At 43.7% G+C, this 20,938-nt stretch overlaps 1 protein-coding gene across 1 annotated transcript in view; it reads left to right on the top strand.

The window, feature by feature from the left end:
* LOC138262433 (clathrin coat assembly protein AP180-like) overlaps positions 1-20,938 on the top strand; it is a 105,665-nt gene that overhangs the window by 46,619 nt on the left and 38,108 nt on the right. Inside the window, exon 2 of the mRNA XM_069212331.1 lies at positions 10,559-10,586. Coding sequence (XP_069068432.1) covers positions 10,559-10,586 — 28 coding nt within the window. The remainder of the gene's footprint in view (positions 1-10,558; positions 10,587-20,938) is intronic.

Below are 20,938 nucleotides of genomic sequence, written 5' to 3'. Positions count from 1 at the left end.
AGGTCAGCATCCAGGCACCTCACAGCAGGGAAACAGATCTTGTCCCTTTACCTCTAGAAGCTGGCTGTCAGGCAGACACCATCTCTTGTTATATGGCAGTTCTCTGTGTACTCTGCAGAGCACCCCCTCCTGGTTTAAGAGAACTTGGAACTGGAAGGACAAGTTGTTCATCAGGTCCCACGTTAACACAGATGCACTATACGGGGAATGTGGATTCTCTTTGGGGTTGGTTCTTCATTCTTGTGTCCTTTCCAGGCTGACTTCCAGACACAGCCTTTGTGGTGCAGAGCCGGGTTGTCTTCCCGTTGGAGCACTTACAGCAGAGGCACAAAAATGTGTGAGCTTTTGCACCTGGCTATCGGCAGCCACTCTGAACAGTGATAGGGAAAAGAGAGAAAAGGCAGGCCACCTGTAAAGGATCCTTCACTCTGTGAACAGGGACTCCAGTCCCACCCTTCCCCTTACATCTACCAAATGGCAGTACTTATAAAGACTAGCCAATAGCACCTTGCAGCAAAGGGACCTAATCACATTTCCAAATGTAGCTGTGTGTTCGCTTTCCCCTTTTCAAGATGTAGATCTCCTCCTTTCAGCTTCAAGATTGTTAGCAATTCACTTCCACTGTCTTGGCGAATAAAACCTCACCTCAGTCTTGTGCATACATATAGGCTAGTGTTTTTCAGTATGGAAACTATAGGCCTCCATTACTTTAGTTCACTCATATACACAATGAAGGTTTGACTATTGACACCCACCCACATATATACACAGAACCAAGACCTGGGTTGATAGCATTAGGACCTAGGTTAGCATCAGACCTTTACAGTGACACAGATAAATAGATCTGATGCACAAAACACGGTATGCTGCCACCACAACTTTACATGCTAAACCCATGATAGGGACAGTATCCTTCTGTCAGTCAAATGAGAGTAAACATTTTGCTCCCACCAGGATCTCAGTCATGTCGAGGGACAGGCAAAGAACTTCACGCACCAGATGAATTGGGCATTCAGGGCAGGGGAACGTGACTGCACACAATAAATGTTCCCATCCCAAAGGGGACTAACAACAAAGAGGAATGAACAAAGTGTATCAATGCTCAGGAATGTGTTGAATGTTATTTTTATTTTATTTTTTTATGAAAACGTGGCCTTAAAATTATTGCACTGTTCCACAAATAGCCAGTTTAATGATCTGCGTTGAGGGTCAATGTGAAGGAAGGATGCATGAGAGCCTGCTTGCCAAGTTTCAGATCAGTTGGAGATATTGTATGAGTCTTTTCAGAAGGCCGGTATACAAAGAGTTGCTGTGTTAAATATGCGATAGGAAAAGATCTTTGACCATTGCTAAACAGCACTAATGATAATACTGTTTTGCGGAGCATACTTGGGTTATAAAAGCAAGAAATAGTAATATCTTTAGTTTACTTCAGAAAGGTCAGAGAGAAATTCAGAATGACTTAAACTTCCCAAAGTCTTTGGGAGAAAGTGCTGCCCCATTCAGAAGTCTACCATCGGTGTTATGGGGATGGGGGGGTGCATATAAGAGAGGCCCCTCCGAACATTAACATCTTGGTTCTGTCTCCATTCAACTTGAGTGAGTGCTTTGCCACCCAGTAAGCTACGGTTGACAACGTGTGACAGTTGCTGCATAAGAGAGAAACCAAAACCACTTATCAGGTCAGCCAGAGGTGTGGGTAAATATTAAAAGGGGTCATGCTCAGAAAGGAGCCCTGTGTTAACTCACCACCAGAAGCTTAGGGCGAGAGTGAAATTGAGTCAGAAAGACTGATTGCAAATGATCTTCCAGAAAGAATGGCTACCAAATACCTCATCTTGAATGCCTATAGAGTGTAATCGCTGGCAAAGTGCGTTGTGGGAAACAATATTTGAAGTATTGCTAGGGCCCTAAAGCTGTAGTGTGGCTCTCTCACCTACCTGAAGTCATCCAAATGTCATGCGTGACAACTAGTAAGCCATCTCAGTGTTGTAGAAGGGGTGATATCCAGCCTGAATGGCGTCCAAAATGTTAAGGAAGTTAGAGGTTAACTTTTTTTTCCCCTGTTTTTTGACAAAGTGGACAAAAGAGATGTGTTGGTTGTTACTTAAAAATAAAGCAACGGCCACATGCGTTTTCAATAGAGGGCCTACGAAAGCTTCTTTCCAAATAAGAGGCACTGCAGCATAATTACCAGAGGCATTGCATAAGGAGGTAAGCTGTGGTGCTATTGTTTCCAGTGTGAGAATAAGGGTGTCATTAAGACACCCCGGGTATATTGCATGGGCATGTACCAAAGATGTTTCAAGCACTATTGGAAGAAACTGAAAGAGCAGATTGAAAACCGGACATGGAATCAAATCAAATCAAATCATTAACATTTATAAAGCGCGCTACTCACCCGTGCGGGTCTCAAGGCGCTAGGGGGAAGGGGTTACTGCTGCTCGAAGAGCCAGGTCTTGAGGAGTCTCCGGAATACGGAGTGGTCCTGGGTAGTCCTGAGGCTGGTGGGGAGGGTGTTCCAAGTCTTGGCCGCCAGGTAGGAAAAGGACCTCCCACCCGCTGTGGAGCGGCGGATGCGAGGGGTGGCGGCGAGAGCAAGGCTGGTGGAGCGGAGAAGACGGGTGGAGGCGTAGAAGCTGAGGCATCGGTTGAGGTATTCTGGTCCCTTGTTGTGGAGGGCTTTGTGTGCGTGGGTGAGAAGTCGGAAGGTGATCCTTTTGCTGACGGGGAGCCAATGTAGGTGTCTCAGGTGGGCGGAGATGTGGCTGTTGCGGGGTATGTCGAGGATGTGGATGGCGGAGGCGTTTTGAATACGTTGCAGACGTTTCTGGAGTTTTGGAAGTGTCCTCCCTAACCATCTCCAGCACAGATTCCTCCTCATTAAAATATTGATATACAGTGTTTTCTCCTCAAAGTAAGAACAGATTGATTCACAAAAGGTGATAGAAAGGGAGGCAGAGAGAGGGGTAAGTGGGGATGAAAAAATATCTTTTGTGATATTAAAGATGTCTATAGGAAGATTTTTTTGCAGAAGTGAAGGCAGAATTGTACTAGGCAGCTCTACCATCAAGCATTTTTTTAATGATAAATTGAAATTTAATCTCCATTGTTGATTTTGCGCCTTGCAAAGTCTTGGTGTTGACTATGTCCTCGGAGTACTAAGTGCCAAGGTGCTGTTGGACTCTTTCTGCAAGAATGCTTAAGCTTTCAGAGAGCAATCACATCAAGAGCAAATGTAGTCTAGATATTGAAGCATGTAGTGGTAATATCTAGACATGGCTCTACGACCAGTACCCCCCTCTCCCCCCCCCCCCAGCGCCCTGAGACCCTAACAGGTGATTAGTGCGCTCTATAAATCCTTGATTGATTGATTGATTGATCTAATCTAGATATCTCGGGTGGAGGTTTTGGAAAGCAGAATAAAACTTACTTGAACTAATTTTAGCTCGAGGACGTTAACGTTTATTGCACCCATGTTTATGGGGCAGGTGCCAGGAATAAAGAATAAGACCTGTAGGTTTTCTATCCAGAGCCAGGGGGTTGTCAACACCCATACAGCCTTCATTATGTGCAGGATGAGGGGCCAGCTAGCTTGGACCCAAGGTAGCCTATTGGTGTGATAGTGTCAAACTTTTCACTAGCATCAATTGATAAGGTGCAATCTCTGAAGACAAACTCTCTGGAATGATTACAAGAGATGAGATACATTCGGCTAAAGCAGTGCCAAAGTTAGTAGATGGACCCCGGGGTCCGTAAATGAATAAAATATCAAAAATAGAGCAATTAGTTGAGATTGTCAATTGAAAATTAACTGATCTAGTCATTAACAATCTTTTAGCCACCCAGTAGGTAATAAACATAAAACGAGCATGTAAGGAATACGTTTCATGGTAAGAAAACCGTCTGGTTTGGAATTTGTCCTTATGACGGTCTTGATCTTAGAGAGTGCTCGGTTGTCCGAATTCAGAAACATTCAGACAAGAATGCCAAGAAAATGATTGGAGGTCGGGAGTGTCAAACTAGGTGTGCGTTCTTCTTACGTCTGAACTTTGTTTCATTAAAGATGGTTAATTTGTATGGAAGCTTTTCTTGGTAATGATTGTAATGATGCACTTCAATATAGTTTAGCACATGATTAAAGTAATAACGGGTTTCCTTTGTAGAAATAAACGTCACAAAACATTTCCATTTGTAATTTTGAGGAATTATGTTTTCATGAGGGCTAATTTTTTTTAATCTGCTCATTCCACATTAGCCCTTTTTACCGTTACGTGAAATAGACGTGTCTGATGAACAGGGCCCTTTACAGTTGCAAAGCCTGCAATCTGCGAAATCAGAGTTCGCAACTGTGGGTGCGCAGGACCGTAGAAATTCTGCATTACAGTGGTGCATAGAAACATCGGGTGATTCTGTGACCGTGTTAACCTCAAAGTCCGTGATTCAGTGTGTCCCTAGAGACCAGATTCAAACAGCATCTTAATATTCAGTTTGAGCTGACTCAATAGGGGAGTTTGAATTGGATTTCAGAAATGTAAGAAAAATCATTAAGGCTTATTACAAATATTTCAAAGGCACAGTACAAAGATAATACAATGTGGACGCAGCAATAAATGCAGGAAAATGCTAAGACACAACTGTGCATCAAAATCAATAAAAACTTGGGCAGTATCCCTAGTCTTAGGAAAGGTCTTAAAAAGTTTACTGGCTCACCTCCAGATGAAGGGCATATGCAGTTTTGATGAATAGGAATTATTAAAACTGCAAAACCAGGGCCAAGATGCCCCTGACCTTTAAGCCACCCATTCACCTGAAAAATAGACATAGACCCCGTTATTGAGCCATCTGGAGTCAACAAGAGCATCCTATTATTCTTTAATTGATAAGACCAACAATACAACTGTAGATCAAGAAGGGCCAAACCCCCAACACCCACCTTCCTCCTCAAATGTTTCCAGGAAAGGAGAATACCTTTGCTGGGCCAAATAAATGAGGTAATCTTCGCATGCAGTTTTAGGATAACTTCTTTATCAAAATGTAAGGGCATATTATCAAATAAGAAAGTAATCTTCGGGAGCATAGACATCTTGATCAGATTAACACGTCCAAAAATCGAAAGCAGCAAATTTCCCCACTTTCTTAGAAGAGGGAGAAAGTCTCTCGATGGTATCAACATCTTCTATCAAGAGTAGAGAATGTGTCGCAACCATTCTATAGGAAATGGAGTGGACTTCTGCCGGGGGAGGAGCTGAAACAGTTATGGCAAGTATCCTTTGCTACATTATACTCAATGGTCAAATCAGCAGCATTAAGAAGGAACCACCTTTTTACCCTTCACAGAGTGTTTTAGACCCCTGGGAGGTTGACAAAGATAAAGAGAAGCGGCTCAACATCAGAGTGTAAACTGTGCTATAGCTTAGAGGCAGATGATGTCCACATGTTTGCCGCCTGCCCCAAGTTAAAAAGATTCTGGTCAGTGGTGGGTAAGACAATCTCTGACTCCCTGGGTTTCGTAGTTGAAATGACCCCGCCTAATTATGTTCGGGATTCTGACCTTGGACATGGACCCTCTACCCCTTTTCCTTTCTCTAATTTATATTGAAGAATATAAAGGTCATTTTTCTGACCTCTTTTTTTTGCTGGTGTTAGGACTCTAGCATTGGTCAGCAGTGGTAAAGTGCACAAAGTGCTTGTGCTCTTTACCCTAAACATGGTAACATTGGCCCCTACTCAATTTCCGTGCTAAATTTACCTATAAATCCCTAGTAAAGTGCGCTATATGTGCCCAGGGCCTGTAAATTAAATGCTACTAGTGGGCCTGCAGCACTGATTGTGCCACCCACATGAGTAGTCCCTTAACCATGTTTCAGGCCTGCCATTGCAAAGCCTGTGTGTGCAGTTTTACTGCCACCTTGATCTGGGATTTAAATCTCTTTGCCAAGCCGTAAACTCCCATTTTATTACATATAAGTCACCCCTAAGCTAGGCCCACAGGGCAGGGTGCAGTTTATTTAAAAGGCACAACATGTACTTCTAAGATTTACATGTCCTGGTAGTGGAAAAACTCCCAGTATGTTTTTTCACTATTGTGAAGCCTGCTCCTTTGCTAGCTTTGGGAATTCCTTAATATACTTTTAAGCTGTAATTCCTGTAATTCCTGATCAGAAAGGAGTAGCTATGTCATGTTTCATATCTTTGCAATGGTAGTGATAAGTCCTTTTTACTTGCAAAGTCAAATTTACCAGTACTATTTTAGAAATGTCAGTTTTAGAAAGTAGGCATTTCTCTGCTCTTACTGCTCTGTGTCTTAGATCCTGTCTCCAGTCCACGTCTGGTCTGTGCTGGGTGACAGCTCCCTTTGTGCATTCTATCCAGACAGCCATAAACACAGCACACTCAACTGCATCTGCATACTGATGGGTCTTCCTGGGAGGAAGGGTGGAGTTGCTCACACTTAAATAGGTAGTGGCCTGACCTATTACAAAGGAGTGATACACCCACTCCCAACAGATCTGGAAGACCTGGGCTGAAAGAGGAACAGGTGCACTTCAGAACTATCAGGATTTTATTTTCAACGAGATATTTTATTTAAATCAGTAGACAGAGATCATAGACATGAAGGTCTAGTTATGTATGATCTACAATTGTTTATTGTGCTATGCTCCTCCTTCATGATGGACTGTGCTGGAGTAGGAGAATCATGGGGGAACATTGTGAAATAGGGCTTCTCCTCCCTCAACCACTGTATACTTTATAAAATATGTATCTTAGACCATATTACGTATGCGCTCTGAGTATTGTAGAAGGGACTGTAGATGATTGTGCAGCCCCTTTTGTAATGTGGATGTGCAGTAACAGGTTTTGCACCTAAGGGTTTCAAAGGTTGCTTTCTCTCACGTGTGGGGGCATGATGGCATGTAAATGAGGGAACAAGTTTGCCACTGTGCCCTTGCCATATTACATTATGGTGATTGAGCAAACAAGTCTTTGGGAAAAAAAAAAAGATGAAAATGCATGGCAGTTTCCATGGAGGCTCCATCATGACATACCCAAGGATTCCTTGCAAAAATGTTCTTCAAAAGTATGGTTGTACATAGTGCCAATAAGTCTCCCTTGTCAGCATGTTACTAGTGTAAACTTTATTCATCAATACAATACCATATTCTTTGAGTGTTCTGTAAAGGGAAGTTTACCTTGCAGGATAATTGTGAAGTTTTCCCTCTTGCTAGTAGACATGAAGAGAAGGGTATCACAAACACTATCTTTCAGCCCTTCCCCCACCCCCAAGTTGGCGCCCCAAACCACACAACATGTGACAAAAATAGGCAAGCCATGGGTTATCGGAAGATTGTGGTCTAGTGGCAAGAACTGATGATCGTAGACATAGGTGCCCGAAGTAGGAGTCGGGGTGTGCTGCAGCACCCCCAACATAACCATACTGGAGTTCAGAGTGTGAATGAGGAATAAAGATCCCTTTAAACTATCTTTATATTGTAATGTATTTGCACTGCTTTCAAAGACGGGGGTCAAATGTCTATCTAGGCTGTCTTCTTATAAACTGCTACTTATTCTTTTGAAAGGCACATTATTAGTGTATACTTTACTTTAACGGATTACAAAGTGGGGGATTTTGTAATGTGAACTATGAGACAATCATACTGTGGAAGGGGATTGGGAAAGGAAACTCAGTAGGATCTTATTTTTTCTAACACACAACAGCGCTTAAATACCCATAATTGAAGTGTACAAATATTTCTGAGGCACATTTTGAATTCTGAAGTGTGATTGAAACAGTGATTTTAACAGGATCTACATGTATAAAGCATCTTTACTTTGGTGAAGTGCAAATGATAAATATTTGCTGAAACTCGTTTTACACGCTATCATTTGAGTGCTGTATAGTTTCATCAGTCAAAATTTTGTCTTTGCCAGTTTAGCCGGCATTTCAGTGGAAAATGTGTTGTCTGCAAATTACAATGTGCTACTTGACCATGCTCTAGTAATATGTTTGCAACAGTGTACTCCAAAATGCACCACCTGATAGATACTACATCCTTGCCAGCCTACTGCTAAATAGGGGTGGTTCATTTGCTATGCTTATTCTTTGTGCGAAGCTTGGATTGTTCCCAATCCCCTTGACTTCAGTGATATAACATTGATGGCAGACAGCACCTGAACTCTGAAATTGTTCCAGCACCACTGATTTTGGAAGTGTGCAACCATTTGTAAATGCAGGCCTTCTCACCATGTCGTGATTGTAGCCAAATTACTTAATACCCCCGTTTTTTGAAAAACAGAAAGTGACATGACCTGGTGTCTTATAGAGCTTGATAATGTCCTGACCACATTTGCACGACATAAAACTGAAAAAAATATTAAAATTGTATACTCCTAGAGTAGGATAATGATCCCACATGATGAGAAATTAAGTGCTGCGATTTCTTTAACCAAGCAGAGATTACAATTTTTGCCCTCATGAAGCACTATGGAGAGGTGTTGGTTTCCAATGAAATGATGTTTAGTTTCTTTATCAGAAAGATGAAATCCTGGTTTAGTGCTGCTGTGATTCATGGGCTTGCTAACTCGGTAGTACCTGATGACAACAGTAAATGTACAACTCACTGAGCCATCTCGCATGTGACACCTTTACTTACGTCCTTGCTTAAATATATGAGCACCTTAAAGAGTGAGTACTGCTTTGGTCATTTATATTAATATCTATGGTGGTGACTAAAGGAAAAATGCTAGTTAAATTTACTTTATCATTTATAATAGAAAATATAATAGTCAAACATTCCATTGTGCCACTTGTTCATGTCAAATGAGGCCTACCTCATTTGCAACATGTTTTCTTTACTGTTGGTCCTAGCGTTTTTTTAAAGTGTTTTTTTTGGCTAAAATTCGATGTCCAGTCTCCATCTCTATTTCCTACAACTCATAGCTTGAGTTGGAGTTAGTACCAGTTTAATTTATCAAGGACTTTAGCGCAAAGGAATCTTTGCCAAAATTGATTTGTTCAGCCTCTTAGTAAAAAGTTTATATCTAGATAGTTTCTTCAATAACTATAATAGTAAATGTATTAACATGTTATGTAGTGATACAATAAAAGCGAACGTAAGAGCATGTTGTGGAAATGAATCTGCTCCCTTTATATTATATTCACACACTTCTGTCTGTATTAGAAAGATTTCAGTGCTCAAAATCTCCATGGCTGTCTCATGCTCATGTGTTACTACTGTATGGATGTTGAATCCAATGCTAATGACAAAATATGGATTGGCAGACCTAAATCATCTGTTCATGTAAACCATCTGTAAACTCCAGCCTCAACACTGAAGCTGCTGTGGGAGTAATGCCAGTGATTAATATACCTTGAAGAGATGGACACCTAAGTACCTTGGAATGACGTTTTCTGTGCATTGCTTTAATAACCTTCCCATGCGCACTCCCACTTTACCCAGCAGCTGTCAGCCTTTTTATACCTTTTATCTTCCATGGCTGTTCGGTTACAGAACTAAGGGAAAGAGTAAACTCTTTCTTTCTAGCGGGGGTTTGTGAAATGGTGGTAGCAATGGTGGGTACAGGGTTGTTTTTGATGTTTACTCTAAAGGTTATGAGGAACATTAGTATTTGTTGAGGAACCTAGGAGTCCAACCAGCAAGGTAACATTCATAAACCGAAGTGGGTAAGCACCCAAAGGGACAGGTTTGTAAGTGGTTTTGTTTCCTCTAATTTTGTTAATAAACACCCTCAATTTCATTTTAAGCCGCTGAACATTCAAACATTGCTTGTCTAGATGGAAAACCAGCGTGTTCTGTCTCCTTTCACCCGTCTAGCCTTTGTCTCGAATCTCAATTAAATTCTATTTACTTTTGACACTTTTTTATTTTTCACAACCGCAAACCAGCCACTGCCTTTTTCTTGAGAATCCTCTTGTCCCACCACCAAATTCTTAAATGACTGAGATCTTGTTTTTTCTATTGTTATTATAAGCCACAATCATAAAAAAGATAACCTTTAAAACTGCGACCATCCTAAGCACCCCACAAAGGTATTTCTCACCGCCAGTATTTCTCTTTCAATCATAACAGACCATCTCTATCAGGGGCCAGCGCCAATTGAGTTATCAAATGTGTAACACCATTTTCCTTGGTTTGCATCTTGCGTGCCAGTCACCTGCTGTGCATTTTTTAGAAGGCAGCTCTCACTAACTTGCAAGTTCCTTTTTCACTTTTTGACAATTTTACTGTGTACACATTTCTTACAAACACAATGCACTTTTAATATGTAAACGTTTAATTGCACATTTTCTTAAATGTCTTGATGTAATTTAGATTTTTTATGCATTTGTTAATATATTTTCACAAGACAATTCATATTCCATTGTACAAATGATTAAGAAAGTTTAATTGTTGAAGTGAAACATTTTTCATTTTCAAAAAATGACCAGCAAATGATATTATATAAAGTTTTTGTGATCTGTAATGTACATGTGAATTTTGACCATGTCTTATGATTTTAGAAGTAATGAAAATGCTATTTTTATCTTTTCCTTTAGATCCAGCGTACCTTCTCCACTGAATAAGGTAATTCTAAGTATTGTTGATTGAAGGCAAAACGCTTTAAAAAATCTGTGATGGATTAATACCTCAAGAAGTAACAAAATGCATGGCAAGTTAGTTTGCTATATACATTTCACTTTATAGGAACACAAATCAATCCTGACAAGACTTTCGTTGTTCAAAAAAAAAAAAAAAAAAACGATGAGCAGATGGACTGATTTCCCTTTTTGCAGGAGGAAATGCCTATTTTGGGGGCTGTCTTCAAAGGCGGGGTGCCACTTAGGAATTAGTTAATTTTTTTGCTGGTGCACTCCTGTACTTTGGACACTGCACCAAAGATATGTATTAACAGTAGCTGCCACCACAAGATGAGGACTTCCTCATCAAGAAGTTCTCGAAGATCAAGTGGGCCAGACAGTGTTTGCCAATGCTAAACAGCATGGTTAAATTACTTCGAGGACCCAGTGAACGTGTCAGTGTTCAAACCTAGGGTGGAGAATAAGTGCAAAGCAGCCATGGCTGTCCTTTAGGGCGGAAGGGCCACACCCTCCCACATTTTGCCCATCATGAAGAGTGCCTGTCAGGCTGAGCATAGATCAGCCAGACACACTCTTCATGTTCAGCTCAGGCAGCCAGGAGCAAGACATGTGCATTTTACGCAGACTCCTGGCTGCCTGAACTGAACTTTGCTGGGCTGAGGAGGTCACATCTCCTATGGGCGTGACCTCCTCAGCCCAGCAAAGGCGCCTCAAGGCCCTTCTCCTCAGTGACGAGGGGAAGCATCACCCATTGACTTCGACCTGGGCGCTTCAGGTTTAAGCCCTGAAGCGCCCAGGGCGAGTGTCAACCAGTGACACCTTGTCACAGAGTTGGGTGGGGTCAGAAGTCTCACTGACCCCATCCCACTCTGTGACAAAGTTGGGACTGCTGCCTTCCCTCATTGGCTGACTGTAGAAAGTTGGCTCTGTATATACTATCTCAAAGTGAGAGATAGTGTGCACAGAGTCCAAGGGTTCCCCTTAAAGGTTGATAGTGACAAATTAGATAATTCTAATGCTCTATTTTTGAGGTAGTGTGGTCGAGCAGTAGGCTTATCAGAGGGTAGTGTTAAGCATTTGTTGTACACACACAGCCAATAAATGAGGAACACACACTCAAAGACTTAACTCCAGGACAATAGTTTTTATATAGAAAAATATATTTTCTTAATTTATTTTAGAACCACAAGATTCAAGATTTGAAGTAAATACATAAAATGCAAGGTACTCCACACAGGTAAGTAAGGAACTTTGAATGAAAGCACCAGTACACACAGTATAGGTTAAAATGGCAATAAGCTATTTGAAAAGTGGACACTGAAAAAATCAACAGTTCCTGGGTAAGGTAAGTATGTTTAAGTTTCTGAGGTAAGTAAAGCACTTACAAGTTTAGTTTCCTGGGCATAGGCAGCCCACCGTTGGGGATTCAAGGCAACCACAAAGTCACTGCACCAGCAACACAGGGACGGTCAGGTGCAGAGGTCAAAAGAGGGCCCAAAACACATAGGCGCCTATGGAGAACAGGGGTGCTCTGGTTCCGGTCTGCAGGCAGGTAAGTACCTATGTCCTCGTGGAGCAGACCAGGGGGTTTTGTAGAGCACTGGTGGGGGGGACACAAACAGGCACAGAAAACACACCCTCAGCGGCACAGGGGCGGCCGGGTGCAGTGTGCAAAGTTGGCGTCGGGTTTGCTATAGAAAGCAATGGAGGGACCTGGGGGTCACTTAGGCGATGCAGGCAGGGCAAAGAGGGGCTTCTCGGGTCAGCCACTGACTGGGCTAGGAGGAGGGCCACCTGCTGGTCACTCCTGCACTGGAGGTTGGTTCCTTTCGGTCCTGGGGGCTGCGGATGCAGTGCTTGGTCCAGGCGTTGGGCTCTTTGTTACCAGGCAGTCGCGGTCAGGGGGAGCCTCTGGATTGTCTCTGCAGGCGTCGCTGTGGGGTGCAGGGGGGTTGACTCGGGTTACTCACGAGGTCACAGTCACCTGGGAGTCCTCTCTGCAGTGTTGGTTCTCTGACGCTCAAGCCGGGGGCGTCGGGTGCAGCGTGTGAAGTCTCACGCATCCGGCGGGAAGAGTGAGTTCTCTAAAAGTTGCTTCTTTGTTGCAAAGATGTTGTTGGTGAACAGTGCCGCTGTTCTCTGGAGTTTCTTGGTCGTTCAGTTTCAGGGCAGTCCTCTTAGTCCTCAGAGGTCGCTGGTCCCTGTCTGATGCGTCGCTGTGCAGGTTCTTTGAGTCTGGAGACAGACCGGTAGGGCTGGGGCCAAGTCAGTTGGTGTCTCCGTCGTCTCTGTAGGGCTTTCAGGTCAGCAGTCCTTCTTCTTTGTGTAGGTTGCAGGAATCTGATTTCATGGGTTCTGGGTTGCCCCTAAATACTGATTTTAGGGGTGTGTTTAGGTCAGGAGGGCAGTAGCCAATGGCTACTGTCCTCAAGGGTGGCTCCACCCTCTTTGTGCCTCCTCCCTGAGGGGAGGGGGGTACATCCCTAATCCTTTTGGGGGAATCATCCAATCTCAAGATGGAGGATTTCTAAAGGCAGGGGGTCACCTCAGCTCAGGTCACCTTAGGGGCTGTCCTGACTGGTGGGTGACTCCTCCTTGTTTTTCTCATTATCCTCTCCTGCCTTGCCGCCAAAAGTGGGGGCAGTGGCCAGAGAGGTGGGCATTTCCACTAGCTCACCGCCAGGTGTTACAGTTCCTGGGGGGGGAGGTGAGAAGCACCTCCACCCAATACAGACTCTGTTCCCAGGCACAGAGTGGCAAAGGCACTCTCCCCTTGTGGCCAGAAACTCGTCTGGTTGTGGCAGGCTGGCTGAAACTGGTCAGCCTAGCACTAGGAGTCGGACTGGTATTCAGGGGGTATCTCTAAAATGTTCTCTGGGTGCATTTTACAATAAATTCCACAATGGAATCAGTGTGCATTTATTGTGCTGAGAAGTTTGATACCAAACTTCCCAGATTTCAGTGTAGCCATAATGGTACTGTGGAGTTCGTGTTTGACACACTCCCAGACCATATACTCTTTATGGCTACCCTGCACTTACAGTGTCTAAGGTTTTGCTTAGACACTGTAGGGGCATAGTGCTCATGCACATATGCTCTCACCTGTGGTATAGTGCACCCTGCTTTAGGGCTGTAAGGCCTCCTAGAGGGGTGACTTACCTATGCGACAGGCAGTGTGAGGTGGGCATGGCACTCTGAGGGGAATGCCATGTTGACTTAGGTTTCCTAAATTTACACACCTTGATCAACATGGCATTGGAAGATCTTAAACATCTGCTGGGGGATTATCAAATGAGATTTTCCTTATAAAATTCATGATCAGCTCCATATGGAGTTTTATAAATGAGTCAAAGGGGCTTGAACTTGACCCTTCTCCTCAGAGGCAGCCAATGTAGCTCTTTTAATGTTTTGGAAACAAACACAGACTATAATTTGAGTATCTTTTTTTAAAAGTCTTGCTGCTGCATTCTGAAGGCTTTGCAATTTATTCAGAGTACTCATGGACCCCCAAATAAAGGACATTGCAATAGTCCAGTGTAAACAAAATAAAAGCCATGACCACTGTTTACTTGAGCTCAGATGCAATATAAACCATGATCTTCCTGATCTTATGAGGTAAATAGAAGCAGAAAGACGCTAGTTTGTTTATTTGTGCATTAAGGGACAAACTGGCATCAAACATGATATCCAGATTTTTTTATGGTAGATACTGGAGTCGGAAGGAGGGCCAAAGATTGAGGCTATCAAGCCTGATTCCATGAGGGCGAATTCTTCCCAAACAAAAGTACTCCTATTTTTGTTAAATTAATTATCAAGTTGTTTAAACTCATCAATTGCAAATTAGCCCCCGAACATTTCTGACACCGTAAACTTAAAGCTGTCTCCGTGTCATTAGCAATAGAAACAAAACGCTGTTTATCATTGGCATATGGCATGGGGGAAAAGCCAAAGAAACAAATTAGTTTAGTCAAAGGAGCCACCTAAATATTAAAAAGAGTAGGGCTCAGAGATGAGCCCTGCGGGACTCTGCACGGAAGGGTAAATGATTTTGACCTAATTTTCCCATAGCTGTAAATTGTTCTCTCTGTGACAGAAAAGAGAGAAGCAGCTCAAAAGGTAGAGCCGACCTATTACAGTTTCTGCTAGCCGTGCTATAAGAGTCTCATGATCGATAGTATCAAAAGCTGCCAACAGATCTATTAAAATAGTGGCTGCCTTCCCACCGCTATCCAGTATATTCCTCACTTGGTTGGTAGCCAAATTGTGCTGTATAGAACACTTGGTTCCCTTCTATCTCCTTCGACAAGGTGACGTTCATATATTTTTGGCATATGAAGGGAAGGACAGGGTAAGACGAGAGATGGGGCGATAGTTCTGCACCTCTTTAGGATCCATGGTGGGCTTTTCCAGCAAAGGGAGGATGCCAGCTTTCTTTCATTCAAGTGGGAAGGATCCTGGCTCCAAAAAGGAGTTAAGTAGCAGTGTAAATGAATAACCAGAACACCGCTTCAACACTCATACTCGACCTCCCACACCGAACAGACATCACATTGCACCTTAGGAACAGAATACCTGAACACCTTTCCCCAACCCACCAGACACCTATTCTTTACCACAGCCTCTTGTGCACACATTTCCTGCATCTGCAAAATCAACACTGGAGGCCACTTATTCTCCTACCTCTCACCCAAGCCATGAAACAACCCCCACTCTATAGATCAGAGCATCCTCCTCAATTCATGAGTTTTGCAAGAAGCAGATGACTTGGCTCTTCGTATAATCACCTTAGTTACAACAAATCTACACACCTGCCCAAGCTCCTGGATACCCTCTTCGGTAATGATTGTGCTATACAATTCATATAATCTAACATGCAGGGCATAGGAGACGAGACACCCTTCTCCTGAGAAGGAGAGCGGGAAAATCAATGCAACTGAAGTCTGAGCTGTGCTGAGCCAGCTGAGCAATGATGTATTGCAAACTCAGTCAGCCTCCCCTAACGGTAGAAGATATGACTGATAACAGTGGAAGGAGGTGCAGTAGATGGCTAAGCAGCCTTATGACACATACAGAAAAGACAATATCAAACACACATATTAGGGTTACCTTAGATGCTGCTAATACTGCATCCAGACAAATTATTACCTGCAACCTTATTTTACTGCCCAGTTTAGTTTATAGTGTCCAGGTTATATTCTGAAGAATTTGTTACGCAATCCAGATTTGTAGAGTGCACTATCCCCAGGGATTGTATCCTGGTGCTGAGCTTTGTGAATCTAGGCACACCTAGGGCACAGTGGGACACCTCATAGAGCTAGATCTTTAGCTTCTTGCAGAATTTAAGAAGTGAGGAGGAGGCTCTTGTGTGTAGCAGCAGGTCGTTACACACTTTGGGAGCAATTTAAGAGAAGGCTCGACTGCCGCACCTGATTTTCCATATGCGTGGGATTTGTGCAAGCAGGAGTTTCGACAAGTGGAGTTTCTGGAAGGTTTATGAAAGCAGACCGATTGTTGAGGTATGCTGAGCCAGTGTTATGTAGTGCCTTAAAAGTGTGTTGTGATGAGTTTGAATTGTACTCATTTATAAATGAGGAGCCAGTGCAGCTCCTTCAGGTGTTTTGTGGTGCAAGTGCAATGTAGGAAATTGAGATTGATTCTGGTCACCAAGCTCTTCAGCTGGCTGGTAAGTTTCTGTTGCTGTTGTTGACAGCACTTTAGTTGTTTCCATTTGATGGTAAACACATCTTTAGGACCCAAGTCGAAACCATGTTGGAAAAAATTAAAAAAGGATAAGGCAAAAGCCATGGAGGCATTACAGAACTGGTCTCCAAAGTTGGGCTTTCCTTGAGAACAAACATGAGATACAGCAAAATCTGCAACCTGTTTCCAAAGCCCTTTGTACCAGGCCTAGAAGGCTATAACCTTGTATCGCTGGGTGCTTTCCATCATCACCCAATGCTACTGTATGGAATTCCACACCATGGAATATTTCTCCATGCTGCCATAGAATCAGCCAAGACCATCTAGAACTCTCAAGTGCAAATATTAGTTAAAGAAAAAACAGACCCTTTCCCTCTGCATCAGTGAGAATATTGTAACTATTTTCTATACTTTCTAATACATAAGAATGATGGGATATTACAGTTAATCTACAACCACTCAGTCGATACAATCGGAGCACTGCAAGATCACAACTAGCCAACACATCTTTGCATTGTTTTGCATTGGACACTACTCAAAATCCTCTGCCTCAATTATGCCTGCCTCTCTATCTTCACTGAGCTTCCCATCAGCACCTCAGGTTTGTGGTAAGTCGAGTTCATTATTAAGTCACAGTCCTATCCCTTAGTCACAACAGCCCCTCAGGTATTTATCAGAAGTCTGACAGGGGTAACACAGAATCTTCAGTGTAACCATTCATCTCTTTCCATACCTGGGCAACTGGAAGCAGTCTCCTTTCTCCCTACCAAGAGGTATATGCCAAAAAACTCTTACATTTGTCCCCAACATAGGCATTTGTTTTTGGGAACCATCTCAGTAACAGTCACAGGAAAAACCTGCCACAGCAACAAAAGGGTGATAACATTTCAAAGGCTGCATTCTCCTTAACAGATATTGGGCCTGATTCTTACCTTGGCGGTCGGCGGAGAGGCGGCGGTTGGACCGCGAACAGACCGGCGGTCCAAAAAATGGCATTCTGATCGCGGCGGTCACCGCCGCGATCGACCGCTACTTCCCCACTCCGACCGCCACGGCGGTCATGACCGACGGGCTGGAGTTCGCACACTCCGGCCCGGCGGTCGACCCAAGACCGCCAACCGTATCATGACCCTGCTTACCGCCGCGGTTTTTGGCGGTCGGGAACCGCCATGCGAACCATGGCGGTAGGCACTGTCGGGGCCAGGGAATTCCTTCCCTGGCACTGATAGGGGTCTCCCCCACCCCCCACTGCCCCCCACGAGTCCTCCCCCCACACCCTCCACCCCCCTGCCACCCCCCAGAGGTGGTACAAACCCCCTGCCCCCCCCACCCCGACATGCACATACACGCACCCCGACATGCACGCACCCCCAACATGCACGTATGCACACCCCCTACACACACACATACACAACGGGGGCACATACCCGCACACATACATGCCGACATGCGCACCCGCCGAACTACACACATTGCCCAAAGGCACAGCAGCACCCCCCGCCCGCATGCACGCACTCACACACCCCCTCTACACACCCCCATGCACGCACACATCACACAACACCCCCCCACCCCCTCCCCTCACGGACGATCAACTTACCTTGTGCGTTGGTCCTCCGGGAGGCGACGGGAGCCATAGGGACGTGACCGCCAACAGAAGACCGCCAACAGAAGACCGCCACACAGAAATGTGGGTCGTAATTCTGGGGGCGGTGTTCTGCTGGCGTGGCGGTGGAGGTTGACCAGTCTCCACTTTCCCGCCGACCGCCAGTGTGGCTGCTGGCGGTATTCCGGCGGAACGCTCCCAGCGGTCGGAATACGCGCAGCGGCATACCGCCGCGGTCGGCGGTCTTTGCCGCAGCGGTAACTCGGCGGTCTTGCGAAAAGACCGCCAAGGTCAGAATCAGGCCCATTGTGTTCTCTGACAGTGAGGATAAGAATGATACTTTTGGTGGTGATAGTATTTTGCGTTTTGCTACTCCCAAAAATCCAATTGCATGTGCTCCCTCTTCAAGATGTACTTGCAAGAAAATGGTCATAGGTTACTGAGCAGTGGGAAGATCCATTATTGATGGAGCCTAGCACCAACTGCAGTGGCGGAACAAGAACTTATTACTGGACCTGTTGAACCTTGAGCCTCTGCTACAATTTACCATCAACAGTGACACTTCGCTCAAGGAGTGGGGAGCAACCATCAGTTCACATTACCGTTGCTGATAATTCAGTTGGTGCTGCAAGAATTTGGCAACCTCATTAGCAGAAAATCAGTGCTCATTCCCACTGATAACATTACTACAATGTATGCCATTCAGAAACCTGCGGCCATGCTCTTACCACAGTTGTCCAAGCTAATGCAGACAATTTGGCAATGGGCCATTCTTTATCATGTCCTCTGTCTAGTGGGACACCTCTCTAGAGTGGACAATTATTTTATGTACCTGCTCAGCAGGATGTGTAAACAAAGATACAAATGGGCAGTCAACACCCAAGTGCTTCAACAGTACTTCTAGAGTTGGGATTCCTAGAAGTAGACCTGTTTGCCATGTGCGAGAACATAAAATGCAAAACATTAACTTTAGGTGCTCCCACTAACTACCTAGACCGCAAACTTTTAAGGCTGATGAAATATCTTCACGAGGGAACCTATGCAAGGGTCAGGTGGACCCAGGAAGGCAATCTTACATCCTCAATTTCTATTGCTAGAGGGGTTAGATAGGTGTGTGTTTTGCCCCCCATCCTGTTTAGCCTCTATATTAATGGTGCAGTAGATCAACTAACTTGGTGCAGTCATGCTTCCAAGCTAACGTGAGTACCTGTTCCAATCCTCATGTTTGCAGACAATACTTTATTGATATCAAGAACTACAATGGGACTCCAGAATGAACTAGATGCATTTACAATGTTTTGCGAGATGAGGGGGCTTGAGATTAATTCAGATCAAATTAAGTTTATGGCCTTAAATCCACATAAGAAATTTAGACGGAACATTAGTATTGGGGGTGTACCTATTGAACAGGTTAGCCAGCTTGATTATCTGGTGATAAGATTATCTGATAATCTCTCATGGTCAACGTAAATCAAGAAGAGTGCTGTTTCCCTTCAGCAGTGGTCAGTGGCGATCAGAAGGAAAATGAAAAATTCTATGGGAGGGCAAATTTTGCCAGCTATTATGGTATATAAAGCTGCTGCAGCGACAGCTGCAACTTATGGTGCCGAACTTTGGGGGTATTGTAACTCTCAGAATTTGACCTTGGTAGAAAATACTTTCTTACGTTCTTGCTTTATTTACCAGCTAGCCCACCACTTATTCCCCTTATATTCGATTTGGCACTTAACCAGATGCACAAAGTAATTGCCTTGAGACCACTCATATAATGGGTGCACCTCTGGTCCTCTGGTTCCTTATCTGAGTCATTAATACTTTACAGTGTGGTATTAATACTGGATACTGGATCAAAATGGAGGAGGTATGGCGATCTCCCCAGACTATAACAAGAGATGTGATCTTGCGTATAAAGCGATGTTATTGGGAGGCGGTTTTGATTGAGGCATGGCTTAGCCAGATATCAGGCAGCAGAACGTACCGATTTTTAAATCACAAATGCTCACCAGCGATTGAGCACTACATGGATAATATACAACTGGCCCAGTCTAAAAGCCTTTTTATTAATTTTAGATGGGGGATCTTGCCACTGAACTCTTTTACTATGGGTTGGAACAAAGCCAGCTATGTGTCTAGCTTTCAATATTACTGTCCGATGCAATTCGAGACCCTCGCCCACTTTGTATTCTTCTGCCCAAGTTATTTAACACCTAGGAGGAAGTGGATCATCCCCCTATGCAGGCTTTTTGGTGTAAGGACTCACAGGGAATCACTTTGCATATTGACAAGTGACTCCAGTGAAAAGGTTGTGTTTGCTGTAATCAGATATTTGCAAAGTGCTTGGTCCGAGACATCTAGGGGGTTTTGCACTCGGGTGGTTCATAACCTTTTACCGTGACTGCTGGCTGGAATTGTGCTTTATTGGAGTCTGAGGATGATACCAGACAGTGATGGACTCATCAGAGAAACTGCCTGTGAGGCCCTACCTACTTAGTGATATTATGGACTTTGATTTTAACCATGTTTTATGTATTTGAAATATGCTTTTTATGAACAGTATGCATTTATTTGGTTTGTGTATTGCTTTTATGGCTTTCAGCCGAAATAAAGCTAAATTATTATTATATTATATTGCCATAATCAAGTCTGGAAGTTACAATAGTATGGACAATGGTCTCTAAATGGTATTCTTGGACTAAATGCAAGACTTGAGTTTAGCAATGTAAAGAAAAAAAATGGCCTGACTTTGAGGTTCAAAGAAAGATCAATATCAAATTTGATACCTAAAATTCTTACTGATAAGGTGAGACTGGGGGAGGAAACAAGCTCATCTGGCCACCATCTGCTGGAATCTGGAGCGGACTTTCTCCCTCCCCCCCCCAAACAATATTTTTTGTTTTTTCCGAATTTCATTAATTTCATTTGAGACAATTATTGTCCATTTACTCAACCACTTCTTTGAAACACTGCTTGAACAAAGTCAATGCATTCTTGTTGTTCTTCTGAAAAGACAGGCAGAGTTGAGTGTCATCAGC

The sequence above is a fragment of the Pleurodeles waltl genome, chromosome 10, assembly GCF_031143425.1.
Source record: "Pleurodeles waltl isolate 20211129_DDA chromosome 10, aPleWal1.hap1.20221129, whole genome shotgun sequence".
Taxonomy (NCBI): Eukaryota; Metazoa; Chordata; class Amphibia; order Caudata; family Salamandridae; genus Pleurodeles; species Pleurodeles waltl.
This window is presented reverse-complemented; position numbering and strand designations above follow the sequence as displayed.